The sequence below is a fragment of the Megalops cyprinoides genome, chromosome 3 (assembly GCF_013368585.1).
Source record: "Megalops cyprinoides isolate fMegCyp1 chromosome 3, fMegCyp1.pri, whole genome shotgun sequence".
NCBI classification, from domain to species: Eukaryota; Metazoa; Chordata; class Actinopteri; order Elopiformes; family Megalopidae; genus Megalops; species Megalops cyprinoides.
The window spans coordinates 32,338,914-32,354,784 of NC_050585.1; the positions used below are offsets into that span (position 1 = coordinate 32,338,914).

The following is a 15,871-nucleotide window of genomic DNA, read 5'->3' on the forward strand; positions in this document are numbered from 1 at the left end:
AGTCTTTCTGAGCAGTCTTCTTCAGTTCCGTCTTGTGGTTAATTATTATTATTAATTATTATGATTATCACCGAAACATCTCAAATCATTCATATTAATATCACTAACCATCGCCAAAAAGACCATATTACTGAACTGGAAAGACAGAACCAAGATATCCATAGCTCACTGGCTCAATCTACTAATAGACCATTCAAATCTAGAAAAACTTACCGCATCTTTGAAAAACAACATTAAATCCTATGAAGATAACTGGTCCCCTTTTCTACAATACCTTCAACGGTGAATCCTCTCTCCACAAATGACCCTTAACATTACTATTCTTTTTTATTTATTTGTATATTTTTTTCCTTTCTTATATATTTTTCTCTTTTCTTTCCGTTCCAACAAACCTACATGAAAACACAGTGTGCAGTTTGTCCCGCCAGTCTGGTCTTGTCTGTCCTGCCCCATCACGTCTTGTCAGTCTTGTTATGCTTTATGCCTCAACCTTTAAACGTAAATACATATATAGAAAGAATGATGTATTCATTTTATTTATGCATTTATTAAATGTTATTATGTTTTTTTTTTCCTTTTCCTTTTTTTCTTCATTGCTTCCCTTTGCTCTTTGTTTTTTGTAGTTGTTGTTGTTGTTGTTAAAATATATATATATATATATTATTACAATTATTATTATTATTATTATTATTATTATCTTGATTTTGTGCTTACGTCACAGATAGTGGGTGGTAGCCAAAATCAGCCATGAAGCCATGCATAATAACTTTATCAAACTCAAAACAAAAACGCACTGTATGCATTACACATTTTGGTAAATATAAACTAGAAGTTCTTTACATTTTTCGTGATAGCACTTTCAAAAAGTGACTTGCATGTTTCCAAGTATCCGAGTGGATTTTCACAGGAGTAAATCAATGTAATGCTTAAGGATTAACCATAATTCTTCCACAAAAACATGATCACATATAAATTTGGTCAGACCCTTACAATCAGGAACATTTCCTTAGGAAAAAATGGTTTGTTAAATCTAAACCTCCTTAACTATGTTTACTTATTTGAGCGGACGCAACACTTTCATTATGGGAGACAATTTGTTTTCCTTCTCAGAAACCTTTGTGTAACTCAGAGGGCGTGAAGAATGATAGCCCTACCCTAGCTTTTAGCTGCCTAACAGGTAATACAGGTGAAACCGCTGCGCTCCAGCCCTGTCGAAGATTATCTCACTTTTCACCGCTTCGGCTGGCTTCAGTTCACTTCGCGAGACAGATTCAAACGCCCGGCGATACGCTGCCAGGTAAGTAGAGTTATTTATTGATTTTTCTTGAGACCCGGTACCAATGCATTAAAGCTTTACAGTATGGACACTTGCTAAGCTAACTTAAAGTCGTTGCTAAGACATTTTCTATACGGACCTAGTACAACACCATAATGTTCACAAGCGATTACTACCCTTTCTTGGTTCACTTAGTATATCATATATTTCCGTTTGAGGTTTTTTTCTGTTACCCTTTTTATAATAAGGTTACAAAGGGTATCTGCACTCAATATCCAGGGAAACAAGATGTTTGTCATTGTTTCCTTACGCACTTAGTAGTAATACATGCAATGTGACAAAGGTCATATTGGTCTTACCTTTGAACACGGTAAGAACGGCACGCGCTGTGCTGTGGGCTGAAGTAAATGCACAATTCCTTGCTATGGGATTATTACAGTCGATGTCTTGTATCATCACTGTGTCTATGAAAATCTTTATGTACCCCTGTTCTCTCAATAATAATAAAAGCCATACAAGGGCTTTTTAGTCTGCCCTAAGGGACATTATCTGTGGTTCTGATTTCCTCAATATGCCATTTCTAATCAACACAGAGATGACAACACCTATACCTAAACCCAGAGGCTGCTACAGGCTTGGGGTGGCCATCCGGACATCTGTAGAAGGGTAAGCCAAATTCACGTTTGGATTTATTCAGCAAAGGATAGGTCAAGATGTATTGTATGTATCTATGTAACCTTAGTTTGGATTCAATTAGCCCAGTATGCTGTGGGTCAAGAACTTTAAACTCAAACATAAATTCAGTCTGTAGTTTGTTGGTCAGCAATCATTAATTCAAATTTGGAGATGCCTAATTTTCAGATGAACCTAATCTAATGTATCTTTCATTCTAGGGATCTGTTATATGATGTTCCAGATTCAGAAACAGCTGGAAAACAAGATGGACTTCAGGGAAAATTGAATTCTTCCATTACAGGTAAAACATGGCTCCCTCGGACTATTTTACATCACTATTATGTTGGACAACTGGATTTGTGGTACCTTAGACATACTAAATAGTTTCACACATAATCCAAAAAATGTGAATTGTGGATTTAAGATGAATCCAGTGTGACATTCTTCTTTATTTTTCTGTGTTCATATGAGCAGTAGCAATTTCAAATCGTGGAATTTTAATGTCATGAATCTGATGAACTAGATAGGAATCCTCCATGGTCTGATCTGATGGAATGTTTGCCACTTGCTGCAATCATCATTATAGACATTATTTCCACACACGTCACTCAAGGAAGTCCCAAAATCTGAAATGAATCTTGGGTTGAGCTGCACTCTCAGATGAAACATTCCTAAAGCTTAAAGACAGATTTTCTGTCATGTTGAAGGAAAATTCCCCACTTGTCACAGAGGACTTACTTTTTTCTGTTAAGTTTAGAATGTGTGGGTGAACTGGTATTGCAATGCTGTCTGTGCCTCATGACTACATTACGACATCAATAAGTTGAACTAGCTGCATTTATCCTTCATGCCTACATACTGTGATTTCTAGTTTTTTTATGATTTGGGTCTACAGGAACTTCTTGCACATCTGCTTCTGTGGGACTTGCTGAAAATGGTGACAAGCCTGTCATCCTAAACAGTCTCCAAAACGGTCTTCAAGCCATCCCTACTGTCCAGGACACCACAGATGACAAGCGACTCTCTGACATTTCTGACCCACGGTCTCGGCCGATTCAGAGTCATGAGAGCCCCAGCCTGAATCCCTCTGCTCCACCAGTGGATTCCAGCATGGGCATTAAGACTGCTGATGAGTCCGGTCAAACTTCCAGCTTTAACTGGCCCGATTCTCCTCCACCCAGTCCTACTGAACACCTGGACTGTGTCCTCAAGAACTTATCTGAGTGGGCCACAGACCCTGGAGATGACACACCCAACGAAGAGGAGTTTACCCTCACCCCTGCGACCCCAAAGTCAGAGGATGATTCTGCTACTGGGACTCAAGTGAGAGAAGGCACTAAACAGCCAAAAGAGAAGTCTCATTCTGACAGGTGAGTGTCAAGTAGACTAGCTGGATGGCAACACCACCTCTTGTTGATTCCATTATCCTCTTGTCATGAAGTGTCTGCAGAGAAGATATACTTGGTCAAATTAAAACCAAGCAAGACAAAGTATTTAAACAATATGTCTCATCGTAAGAGGAACTGTTCCCTCTGTCTCAGAATTTAATATTGCTGCAAATAAGCCAAGGTTTTTTTCACAAGCTGAACTTCCATTTTTGACTTTCCATACTTATACTAAGGGGGTCTGTTAAACTACTGTGATTATTTATGCAGCCACATCCACATGACATATGCTATGGGTCAAATGGCAATTTGTTTGGATACAGATTTCAAACAAGGCAATAATTTTGAATGAAAACAGTTTTTTAAAAGATGCAGAATCTTTGACATAACTGTTGTGGGATTTTGTATCATACACCGAGATATTTTCCTTTCTATTGATCTCAACAATGGATACAAAGTATAACAGTGGCAAAATTTCTTCTCACTTTTCCTTCTCCTGCTGTCTCTGCCTTAGTTCTCCAGTGTCCAGCAATCAGGCCAGTGTCACCAACAGCGGACAGCCCCCTCAGCCAGGCAAAGAGCAGGCTACCATGCAGACCAGACCAATGAAACAGAAGGCGCCCCGGTACGTTTTGGGACTTCCAAGATCTGAAGAAGATGGATGAGATGGGATTATATGAACATTATTGCATTATGGCCGTTTAATATATTACAATTTGGAACATCATATCCATGAACTCCTGCTGGAGATTAGACTTTTAGACCATTGTACTGAATATGGCAGACTTGTCTTTGAAATACCAGCCAGTCATAGGGCCGCAAATCTTGTATTGTATGACTTAACCATCAGAATGAACTATGCGAGTCTATTACAAGTACAGAAGTGGATTTTTTTTACTTCATTTAAAGAGAGATCTGAAAGTACATCTGATTTAGTTGTTGAACAAGGAAGACAAGATTCAGTGTGTAGGACAAAGAGCTTGGAAGTCTTACAGGGGGTGGTAGTGGGTATAATTCTGATTGGGGGGGGGGGGGGGTTACAGAGGGCAGGATGTCCTGGTGCTGATACTTTATCCTTCAGGGGAAGTTTCTATTCTGTCTGTTCCACAGCACTGCCACCATTCGAGTCAGCAGGAAGAAACAGGGCTTGGTGGAGTGGAACGGGGGCGTTCAGGCGGGTGATGTACCACACAGGGAGGGTGTGGTGTCTCGATCCAGCTGGCTGGACGTGTGGCAAGGCCGCAAGTATGACATATCATATGGGGCTGTGACCACAGTCTGTCTTACCCGCAGTCCACAGCTGTGATATGGTGTCAATTATCTGTGTAGTGTGTGACGTGAAATTGCCCTGTGTCTGTTTTCTGATTTTGGCCTCTGCGCTCTTAAGGCACCATGTGCTGTGGGCCACATTGGACGGGCAGCTGATGTCTCTGTGGAAGAAACGCACTGTGAGTAGGAACACTCCATCTCTGTCCTTTGGGCTTTTACATTTCAGATGCTAGTTCTGGCACAATGGCTTGGATGCTCCCAGTCTGTTGTGTCATATTTTGAAGCTCAGCATTTGGCCTCCCTCCTGTTCCAGGAAAAGTTCACAGAGGTGGTGTTCCACGTGTCAAGCATCACCAACGTCCGAGCACAGGACCGCAGCCGCTTCTCCATCTACTTCGGCAAGAAGCACATTGAGTTCATGGCGCACAGTGAGGGTGAGATGAACGGCTCAGTGGAAGAACTGGCCTCTTTTTGCTTCCATTGTTCTCACTGTAACAATAGCACCCGCACACTGAAATTGCTCAGAAAGGTTAGTGGATGTTTACCATGCAGAACAGCAAAGAGGCAGTGTTTACTCATTGTTTCCATGTTTGCCGTGCACCTGTGGCAAATATGGACGCACACCTGCTCCTTCCGCTCTCACGTTTTTCGGCCTCTGCGCCGTGCCTCTGCCCCGTCCCTACAGCTGTGCAGGATGGCTGGGTGAGCTCCCTGCATGCCTCCCGGGGACAGGACCCCCCGCTGGGGCCCGAGCAGCACGGACAGCTCACCATGAAGGACCCCCGCACTAAGGTGTATGCAGCCATCTATGGCCACAACCTCTGGATCTACCGCAACAGAGAGGTGCGCAGGGGAGAAGGAGGAGTCATAAAAACAGATGATCAGATCAGTGATTTGCAGTCCAGTAAAAGACATGAGTCTTGCATGTTTGAGAGATTTCTTGTCAGTTGGAAACTGTTTTGTACCCTGTAAGGTGACTTCCCATCTGAATAATGACTTCAGTTTGGAAAGACAATGCACAGTAAAACCAACAGACTCTGTGAACCTTGAGAAGTTGAGTTGCTTATCCCATCCTCACTTTAGCTCCAGTGGAACATCGTTATCGGGAATTGCACTTACCAGTTTCTTGCTGTGTTCTGTTGAAACATGATTTAAATAAAGGGTGCCTGAATCACATGGTATCCCATGCAGTCTTTTCAGTCTTTTAACCATTCTTTCATTCTTCAGTTAATCTATCTATGGTTGTACATGACAGGACTTTGGCGCGGGGCTTGGTATGCTCTATGTGTCTATGAATGTGGCATCAGTGAAGCAGACGGGCCGTCACAGTTTCAACCTCATCACACCCTACAAGACCTTCAGGTGAGTTCCTTTCTGCACCAGGGTATATCACTGAAAGTCGTGCTTATACAGCTTTGACAAGATTTTGTGATCTGTATACTCAAAATACATTTCTGTATCTGCTTTTAAAGATACAAGCACCCTGATATGACCATTGCACTGTTAAGAAGCCTGACCTTACACACCAATATAACCGTTGCACTGTTAAGAAGCCTGACCATATGGTATGAGATGCAGTCTAGCGCAGAGATGCAGTGTGAACGCTGAGATGAGATACACTGTGAATGTCCTGCGCTGTGATTGCTGTCTCTGAAGTGAGATACACCGGAAATGCTGTTTCACAGTGCAGCTCTGTGCTGTGACAGGCTGAGTGAATGCTGTGCTGTCACTGTGGGTCTGTGCAGTGTGGTGCAGAGTGCACACCACTTACTTTTCATGCCACTCTCCTTCCCCTAGTTTCTCGGCAGATTCGTCCCGGGAGCTGGCGGTGTGGCTGGGGTGTCTGACCCAGGTGATCCGCAACGCCTTGTCCTGCAGCGAGGTGGCGCAGCGCCTGTGGGCCAGCCCCTGGAACAAGGTCTGCGCAGACTGCGGCTGCGGCAACCCCGAGTGGGCCTCCGTCAACCTGCTGGTGGTTATCTGCGAGGCCTGCGCAGGTGAGATCAGCCTGGGGGGGCTGCTTTGCTGTTCAGACAGTGTCTTCATTGAGAGAGGGCGGAGATTTGGAGCTTGCAAATGCGAGCTAACCGGACTTGCCTGTCCCTGATTGCTGCTTTTCTTTGCTATTTTTAGGCCAGCACCGTTCAATGGGGATAAACATATCTAAAGTACGCAGCCTGAAGATGGACAGTAAGGTGTGGACGGAGCCCCTAATTCAGGTAAGAGATGGATCTTTGTGCTCCCCCCAACATGCAACAGGCATGTACCTAAAAATACGTTGGACGATAATATTAGTTCCCAGAGTTTCTGAATACAGACTGCATCATTTTCACAACATCTCTGTGTTCTCTCCTCAGCTTTTTGTGCTGTACGGGAACAAGGTTGCCAATGATGTGTGGGCCCACAATGTTCCCGCTGCTGAGCAGATCCTGCCAGATGTCACCCCAAATGAGCGAAATGCTTTCGTTAAGGCAAAATACATCCAGGGCCGCTACAGACGGGCACATCCTCTGGCCTCTAGCCAGAAATTGCTGAATCAGGTGAGGCTGCTGTGCTGCCAGTTTTCCCTGGTAGAGTGCAGTAGGTCTCTGCAGCAAGTAATGTATCTCACCCTGAGGCCGAGGGACCTTTTTTCTGGTGTTATCTGTGACCTATAGATGCAAGTCATTCAGCTCTGAATAGCTAAACTAGTCTTTCTGGTATTGCATTGAGCCAGAGAAGTTTCCTAATGGAGAATCTGACTTGGTTATTTGTCAGTGACATAATGGATTCTCAAGGGCCACTGAACATGTGACTGTGAGTAAACATTATGACTAATTGTAAAGGGACTCTCCAGGACCATTTGAGCACCATATGGAGTCCTGCTTGTTTACTAGATTACATTATTTTTATCGATAGTATAGAGTGTGGATTGTATCTACATGGATGTCAGATGCATTTGGGGTTAAAATGATCACCGCCCTTCTGCCCCATTCTGTTTTTCAGAGGCTGTGTGAGGTGGTGGTCGGCCCTGACATCCCAGAGACCATGTCACTGCTGTGTTCGGGAGCACGGGTTCTGTGTCACTCAGGGGACCCCCAATTCCCCTCGCCCATCTCATTGGCAGAGCACGCGGGACAGGCCATGCAGACAGAACTCCTGAGACACAATGAGTACACAGGTACTGGGAATCATATCCTCACGACTTGCCTTCACTTAGAGTATGTGGGGTCCCGCCATCGCTTTGAAACGTGCTGAAGTGCTGGCTCTTGTTTTTGCTTGTTGACAGATGCCCCTGTGTATATCCAGAAAAGGTCATCCAAAAACCGCCCAACATCCACCTCCTTTGCTTTCGACCCATCCTCTACGGCAGGTAAAACCACAGATTTAAAATGATAATGATAGACACAAAGCGCCACCTGGAGTTCATTTATACACATTACCCAATATGGCATCCTTGATGGGTCCAAATGCAAAGAAAGTTATGTTCTATAGCCCATTATTAAAGGGCAGCTTTTTCTGTGATAGATTTAGAATACTGTTCCTTTCCAATATAGTGGCCTGGCCTGTAGCTTGTCTACAGTGCACTATAGGTGCACTATATCTAGTAATATTACATGTGTGTTTAATATTGAATCTCCGCTTTAGCTAAAAATATTTTTGACATCCTCTAAAAATCAAACTCCACAATAATGAACTGATCCCACCAGCTGCCCTACACAGGAAGTGCGCTACTTGCAGACTGACAGAGACAGAGTAAACAGTGAGATGTCAAAGGCAGAGTCTGGTCTGTCTCTCCTCCTGATGAAGTGTGTCTGTGTGTGAGGAGCAGGGCAGGAGGAGCTCCACGGGAAGTTGGAGGACGACCTTTTCCTGTTCTCTCAGGAGAATGACTCGGCTGCCTGTGACGTTCTGGACCTTAGAGAAGTCATGTCCATCTTTGACTACTCTTCCGGGTAATGAAACTATAACCCGTGGAACCAATCTGTGTGTGTGTGTGTTTGTGTTTGTATATGCATGCGTGTCTGTGTGTGTGTGTGTGTGTGTGTGTGTGTGTGTGTATGAGTGAGTGCAAATGTGTGTGCACTGTTTGCACAGTGAGTGCACTGTTTGAAGAGTTATTCCTGTTTGTTTTCCTTTCTCACAGAGGGACCCACAGGTTTGAGATGCTGACGCTAACAGACGAACTGCAGTGCAACACTGACACCAGGGAGGAACTCCTGTTACACCTGACACACATTCTGAAGGTACCAAAATAACTGCTCTTTGTAAAACATTACACCCATTTTTGTCAGAGGCTACTGACCTGCTGGGACTCTGCTGCTTTACCCTTGAGCAAGGTACTGAATCCACAATTGACTCAGGAGATACCCAGTTGTGTAAATGGGAAAAAAAAACTGTAACTGATGTAAGTTGCTTTGGATAAGAATGTCTGCTAAATGCTAATAATGTAATACTGTAATGTGAAGATATGTAAATCTCTTTGTCTGATACAGTACTGTACATAGAGTGTACAACCATAAGAAAAAAGTTACCTTGAAGATGGCTAGTATGCTTTCTTTCAGTGCACAAACTTGGGCCCTCCTCCATACATGCAATGGCTCTGTAATATTCAATACAATTTCCCTCATGTATTTTAGTAACTTACTGCACCCATTCCCTATACTTATACTATACTTATATAGAGAGCCATTCTGTAGCATGCTGTACAGTGTGATGTTTTGGTTGAGGAACAGGATTTATGACCAGCAGGTTGTAGGTTGTAGGTTCAAATCCTAGTTCTGGTGCTCTTCCAATTCACAAAGCCTGAGTTGTCAGCTTTGTAAACGGATACTGTGTAAAAATGCAAATGGCCCTAAGTAAACAGAAACACTTAATGTAAAGTACCCACAACCAAAGAGCTTTTTTATTTATTGAACATGTAGTTGCGACAGCATCCTGTGCATAGAATCTGCTTGTTGAAGCTTATAAAACCAGGCAATATGACATGTCAGACCTCCACTGGCATAAAGGAGCATGGCTAAAGAAAAATACTAAGTTAGAGAGTTAATGTAAGTGAGAGTTAGTCTAGTGCAGCAGAGGTTGGCATGGATGTTCTGAAAGCAAAGTGAAGTCATGGGAGTAAGTTTGGCATTGTCACACCTCCTCACTTGTGTTGTATTTTCTCCCCTCTGCTAGGTGGTTCTACCAGGGTCTGTCCAAGACGAGGAGCTGGAGGGGGTGCATGCTGTGTCACGGGTCTCCATGCGAGAGGGGGGCGGCCTGCAGTATTCTGAGGTTTGGGTGGCCCTCAGGCGGAATGAAATGCTCATCTACCCCACAGGGGGGCGCAAGAAAGATAAGCTGGTGCTGACCCCGGACACTGGCCTCAGTAAGTACTCCTACATCAGTGTGAGTAACTGATTTTGGAGCCTTGTAAATCCTGCAATACTGTATCAATAAGAGAAAATAAAAAGATAAAAAGTTTATCATGTGTTTAAGTATATTATGTCCTCTTAGGATCAGTTTTAATTGTTTGACATGCAAGTAAATTATGAGTGATATATATGTTAAATATTGAAGTTGTTCAATAGAAAGACACCTTAAATCATGTGCAAGCATCCTATGTATAGAATTCACTGAGCCAGAAAGTCAGGAAAGTCAAGACAAAATGGCAATTCACAGTTACTGTTTAAAGTTTTTACTGTTTGCAAGAAGAAATTAAGCCAGCAGCAAGCAGGTCAGATCAAAAAGGTTTTTTTGACTCTGGGTAAGCATTTGTCACAGGATCAGGTTGTGCTCTGTAATATATCTGCCAGCAATGACTTAACGTTCCATAAGAATACCGAGTTCAGTGTTCACAAAACTGATGAGGACCTTGTGTGTTTTCAGACCTGGATTCCTCTGAAAACACCATTGAATTGGTCATGGCAGAGAGGTTAGTAGAGTATGGACACAGACACCTACTGTCCTTGTATTATGTGTGTATTTTATATATTGTCTATTTATGTTGTCTGTGCATCTTACATCTGCCAGATGCATTTATGTATTTTGCATATTATACATTTATAAAGTTGAATATTCACTGCAATCAGGTACTTTGCTCAAGAGTGCAGTTGCCAACCAGGGCATTTAACCCGCAGACCTTCACATTAAAATCCCAGTTCCTTAGCCACAAAAGCAATCATAAGAAATGTTAAACTCGTTTAAACTAGTTTAGAGTTCTATATTGTTAAAAATAATACCGGGGGAAATAAGATAATAGTTACCCCAGTGAATAACCATGGTCCCTACATGTTTCTCTCTCTTTTTTTTTATGAAGTTTGTAAAGCGATGTAGTATTGTTCCATTGGGACCTGGCCTGTTTTGCTTTCACACTCCTTTTTAGGCGATACTCCAACTTGTGTTAATGGAAAACATGTATCACAAAAGTAAAACCATTTTAATGAGGTTGCCAAGGAATGTTTACTTCATTTCTGTGTAATAGGGAGTCCTTGATTCATATCCTCCAGCCATATCTTTATGTGGGAGAACATCGTCCTTTTTCTGGCTCTGCACTGTTCTCATAGCACTCATCTCCCTTTTTAAATTGTCTCATTTGTATGCTATTTGCTTTCTACCTCTGCTATTTATGCATCAGAGGCAGAGCAGAGGTTTGCTATTGTTTTTCATACATTTAACAAGATATTTCACATAAAGTGATCATAAACTGAAATACCATTATGTCAGCCTACTCAGTAAGCAGTAATTGAAAACTTTCCAAAGTTACCATCCAATGTGGCAAGTATCTTTGTATCTTTGGTTTAAATGATTGAAAGTGTGTGAGGACTACATATTTTAACAATAGATGATTACACATTTTCAGGTGATATTTCCAGTGACACGCCTTAAAGTAGGTTTAGGTCAGCTGGAGGCATTTCCGCAGCTAATTGATCTAAACTGAGAGTACTAATATGCTAGTAGGTAGCCCTAGAGCCCAGGCAAGACCAACTGAAATAGGTGTATTTTTTGTGCTTTACTTTATAGGTAAAATCCCACTAACAAGAGGTATTTTTCAGTGCCTCCTCAATTCTATCTGAATGATAGGTTTATCTTGTCAGCTAAATGTATAGTGGGAAAGACATAAACATTTTGTCTCCTGAGCTGTATGCCTGTATATAATTAGCACCATTTGCTACAATCTTTTGTTGTGATTAATTGTTGAGACCATTGCGTACATCACAAAAAAACAGCATACCTATCGGTGTGTTGCTTTGAAGGAACTCTATGTGTGGCCACAAAGTTTGCAGAAATCTGCCCGTGGAATGCCTTAATTTCAGTCACACGTCCCCTCTGCAGGACCGTGTCCATGCAGTTTGAGCGCGACGACACCTGCTGCTGCTGGGACAGGCTGCTGAGGAAAGCAGTGCCCCCCGCACAGGAAGCGCGGCGCAGGTCTCTGTACCAGCTGCCCACTGTTGCCAACGGCAAAGTGCCCCCGGCCGTAGAGAGATGCATCTCCCACATCACACAGCACGGTGAGAGCCGCAGTGCACACATACAGTACCAGACTGAACTGAACCCTTTCACCTCAAAACAGTCAAAGAGTTATCCTGAGAGGAGCTTTACTGGGAAGGAGATAGACACAGCCATCTACAGAAATTACTTACAATAGAATACTTCATCCATCAGCGACAAGTTCATCCTTTATGAGTTTAGCTGTTCGTAATTTATGGTATATCTATGCAGTTGAAAAATGTGCTGAGAAGCAAGTAGGACTACCCAATCTAATTATGTGGTATTTTGAGTAGCAGCACAGACTGAGGTTCAGGCATAATTACATTGACCTTGAATTATTGTGTCAATATCCCATTAAGAGAGTTGCTCCTTACAGTTTTGTGCAATTAGAAAAGCGTCCTTTTCTTCTGTCAGGCCTGAAAGTGGACGGTATCTACCGGCGCTGTGGCATGGCAACCAAGATCGCCCAGCTGGTGGAGGAACTGACCAGCTCACCCACCGGGGCGCAGCTGGAGACCAGTGAGATGGCTGTGCTGGACACGGCCGGAGCCCTCAAACAGATCCTCCGCCAGCAGGTGGTCCTGATCCCAGAGGCGCACATGGGGTCATGGGTGAACGCAGCAGGTACCTCTCTCGCCTCCGCCACCCGCAGGCTCTCTCCTCCTCCCTCCTCCATTTCTCTGTCCAGTCAAAAGTATCCTGTATGTGTTCCCTAACACCACAATGTCATATTTCATAATGTATTTTCATGAACGATAAAGCTGGTAAACATGGTTACATGATTTGGTGATGTACATGATGATGACACTGACACTGTTTTGAGAGCTATGTTTCAGAACCAAATGTTAACAGGCTTACCAGGAGTCACTGTGTAGTTAGAACAGTACACAGCGTTGACTGGATCCCAAATGAAACTCCTATCTTTTAGCATGAAGCAACACTTACCCCAGTATTCTCTTCGCTCATCCATGAGACAAGGTCCCGTGTGATTTCCTGCAGCTGACATGCCCCTTAATGTCCCTTTTGCACCCTTCCAGCACACACAGAAGAGGCTCAGAGACTGGACGCATACCGCAGAGCTCTGAACGACCTCCCCCCTGACAACAGAGCCACCCTCAGTGCCCTCTGTGAGCACTTCTACATGTAAGACTGTGGTGTTATAATGGCCCGAACGCAACACCCACCTCAAATAGACTAACTGCACACCTATGCATTCTCAATATTGTTGAGGTCACCTGTAAGTTCTGTACCTGCATGAATGCAGAGCACCCAGCACACATGGCCCTGACCTTCTCTGCACTGATGTTATTTTAACACACATCAACCTCATACTACAATCAAACATCTGGTGTCACGGCTTTTGTACTGGTACCTTTGCCACTAATGGTAAAGGGGTAAATCAACTGCCTAAATTGTGGGTCTAAATGCTGTTGCAGTTTAATTAGAGGTGGAAGAGCTCAAGTGTCTATGCCTCTACATTTTCCTCCCAGGGTTCAGCTGTACAGCCACGAGAACCGGATGACAGCTCAGAACCTGGCCCTGGTGTTTGTCCCCACTCTGTTCCAGGACCTGGCCATGAACACCAACATGGTGCGCCTCACCCGTGAGCTCATCATCCACTACACCCTCGTCTTCCAGGCAAGTGCCCTGTGCTTCTTCCTCTGATAAGAGTCTGTTCCTCTTTCCACAAATGACTACAGTGCTCCGCCTCTGTAAGGTCCCCGGTCTGATGTTTAAGATAGCCAGCTCAAGGATAATAGAACATTCTGCCTACTAAAGATATTAATCTGTTGTTTGCCAGGAATAAAAGGGGTGTATGTACATAAAATGGCATTTCTGAGAACTGGCAGATGTTTTGACTGTGACCAGCATGAAGGCTTTTCTTTTCTTTGTAGTTTTGCTGGTTGACGTGAACGGTCTGGCCCACTGGTTGTTGATAACACTACTGTATTTGTTGTTGCTGTGAATTTGATTCACTCAGAACCTGCTGTAATGAAAGCATGGAAACTGATGTTTTCACTGCAGACAGTGACTGACTGCTTTTGTCTCCAAGCTGAGTAGTGGATGCTGTTTGTGCACTAAATCTATTGGCTCTGCCCTGTAGGAAGGAACAAATGATACATATATGGAGGGTGAAGAAATGGTGACTGTTTTCTGAAATGCGGAGAGATGAGGATCCATACCGCCATACGGATATGCCAACACAGCAGAACTGTATATGCAATCAGCTCATCTCTGAAGCAGAAACACTTGGAGGTGCTTTCTGTACTTGAGACTGAACATGATTTGGAACTTCTGTCTACCCTAGAGTGCTGACATTTGTGTCAGAGAATACTGAATTTGTGCGTATGCCATGACACAGTTTGTCATACTTGCCTTATAAACCTCAATATGAATTCATCCAGGTAAAACAAATAATCTCCAGATATATTCAGCATGTTTCTGCCTACACTTACTGCAAGTTCAGCTACATACAGATGTCATCAGTCAGTGTTTGAACCATTTTGCATTGGTGTATAATTTATATGGTTTCCAGATAAGTGTTTGCTGAAAGTAAGTTTTATATCATAAGAAGTTTCTGATTTTAATGTTTTTCAGAAGCTAAGGGCAACTTGAAATTATTTTTTTGACCACACCTTTGGTTGAGCCAAGTTTGAAATGATATCCATGCAGTGTTTTTTGTAATATACCTATATAAAAGCAACATATTCTGGTTTTAAAATGGGCGTGTGGAGGTTAAAATGTACCTTTGCTCACTTTGTTCTAAACAGGAACACAGGTAGTTTTTTTTTCTTTGCTGGTAGGCACTTTCTTCACTCATTATGTAGCTCGTAATGTGACGTTAAAACAGGCTAGGCACATATACAGGTGCACACAAATGGAAGATCTGCAAAAAAGTGAGCATTTTATTTCTTTTCTGAAAGGTCAGTCTTGAGTTGCTTCTCTGATTTGCTCCATATGATGCTGCCTCATTTATTTGATATGTGTACCTGGAGTACCTTTGCAGAAACTGAGGCATTGCTGTAAAATATAGTCATTGTACTGATTTTATAAATAACGACCAATATTACAGGTTCTATAGCCTTTTGTCTATACCAAATTAATATCTGTACGTTATTGTCTATTCTAGTAATTCCTCTAAAATGACAAATATCAAATGTAATATCACATTTATCGTAAACCCAGACCTTGAATCGTGTTTTTACAAGAAAGGGGGAAATGGTTTCTCCTCCAGACCTTCAGTGTTCTGTTCTGATTCTGCAACATGCAGAAATGCAGTGCACTGCCTGATCCAGATAATGCTATTAGCAGCCCAGTGTGGTTTGTTCTGTTTCCTGTATTTGCAACAGAATACTCTGTATGTAAGTGTTAATCATTATTAATCTCAATTTTTGTAAGGTGATCAGGGGTTATTTCAGAAAGTGCATTTATGCAATAACTCTTCTCTTATTTTTCAATAATATTTTTGTGCTTGATGATGATGTATTTGAAGGATAATGTGGGGTTCAAGTAGCCAGGGTCATAAAATAATATGGATGGCCACTGGCCTTTTGTACCGTTAACAGATTGTTAAAAACTGTTATTAAACACATGCTGAAAGGTCGTGGGTGTGTGCTTTTTTAATCTTGTGGATAAAAATGTGTTAAAGTAGATTAGAATAACGTTAGAGTGTGAATACTATGTAGCTGTAGAATGCTGTTACACTTTGTTGAGAATGTGGTTAGGTTGAAGACTGAAATGCGGTTGAAATTTGATTGCAGTGGTGATTTGAAAGTTACATCATCGCAACCAGAGTGAATTGTTGGCCAAA

General features: G+C 42.6%; 1 protein-coding gene across 1 annotated transcript; it reads left to right on the top strand.

Moving 5' to 3' along the window:
- The first annotated feature begins 1,201 nt into the window (after positions 1–1,201).
- On the top strand, positions 1,202–15,656 carry LOC118775714 (arf-GAP with Rho-GAP domain, ANK repeat and PH domain-containing protein 1). The gene is made up of 24 exons (XM_036525757.1): positions 1,202–1,297; positions 1,870–1,942; positions 2,170–2,252; positions 2,847–3,321; positions 3,851–3,961; positions 4,447–4,581; positions 4,724–4,784; positions 4,919–5,039; positions 5,291–5,448; positions 5,861–5,967; positions 6,403–6,602; positions 6,739–6,824; positions 6,963–7,145; positions 7,591–7,765; positions 7,874–7,957; positions 8,417–8,540; positions 8,732–8,831; positions 9,763–9,955; positions 10,456–10,501; positions 11,902–12,080; positions 12,475–12,684; positions 13,098–13,203; positions 13,551–13,698; positions 14,165–15,656. Exons 2-24 carry the CDS (start codon positions 1,872–1,874, stop codon positions 14,216–14,218), a joined length of 3,210 nt encoding a protein of 1,069 aa, XP_036381650.1. The 5' UTR covers positions 1,202–1,297; positions 1,870–1,871; the 3' UTR covers positions 14,219–15,656.
- Positions 15,657–15,871: the final 215 nt, after the last annotated feature.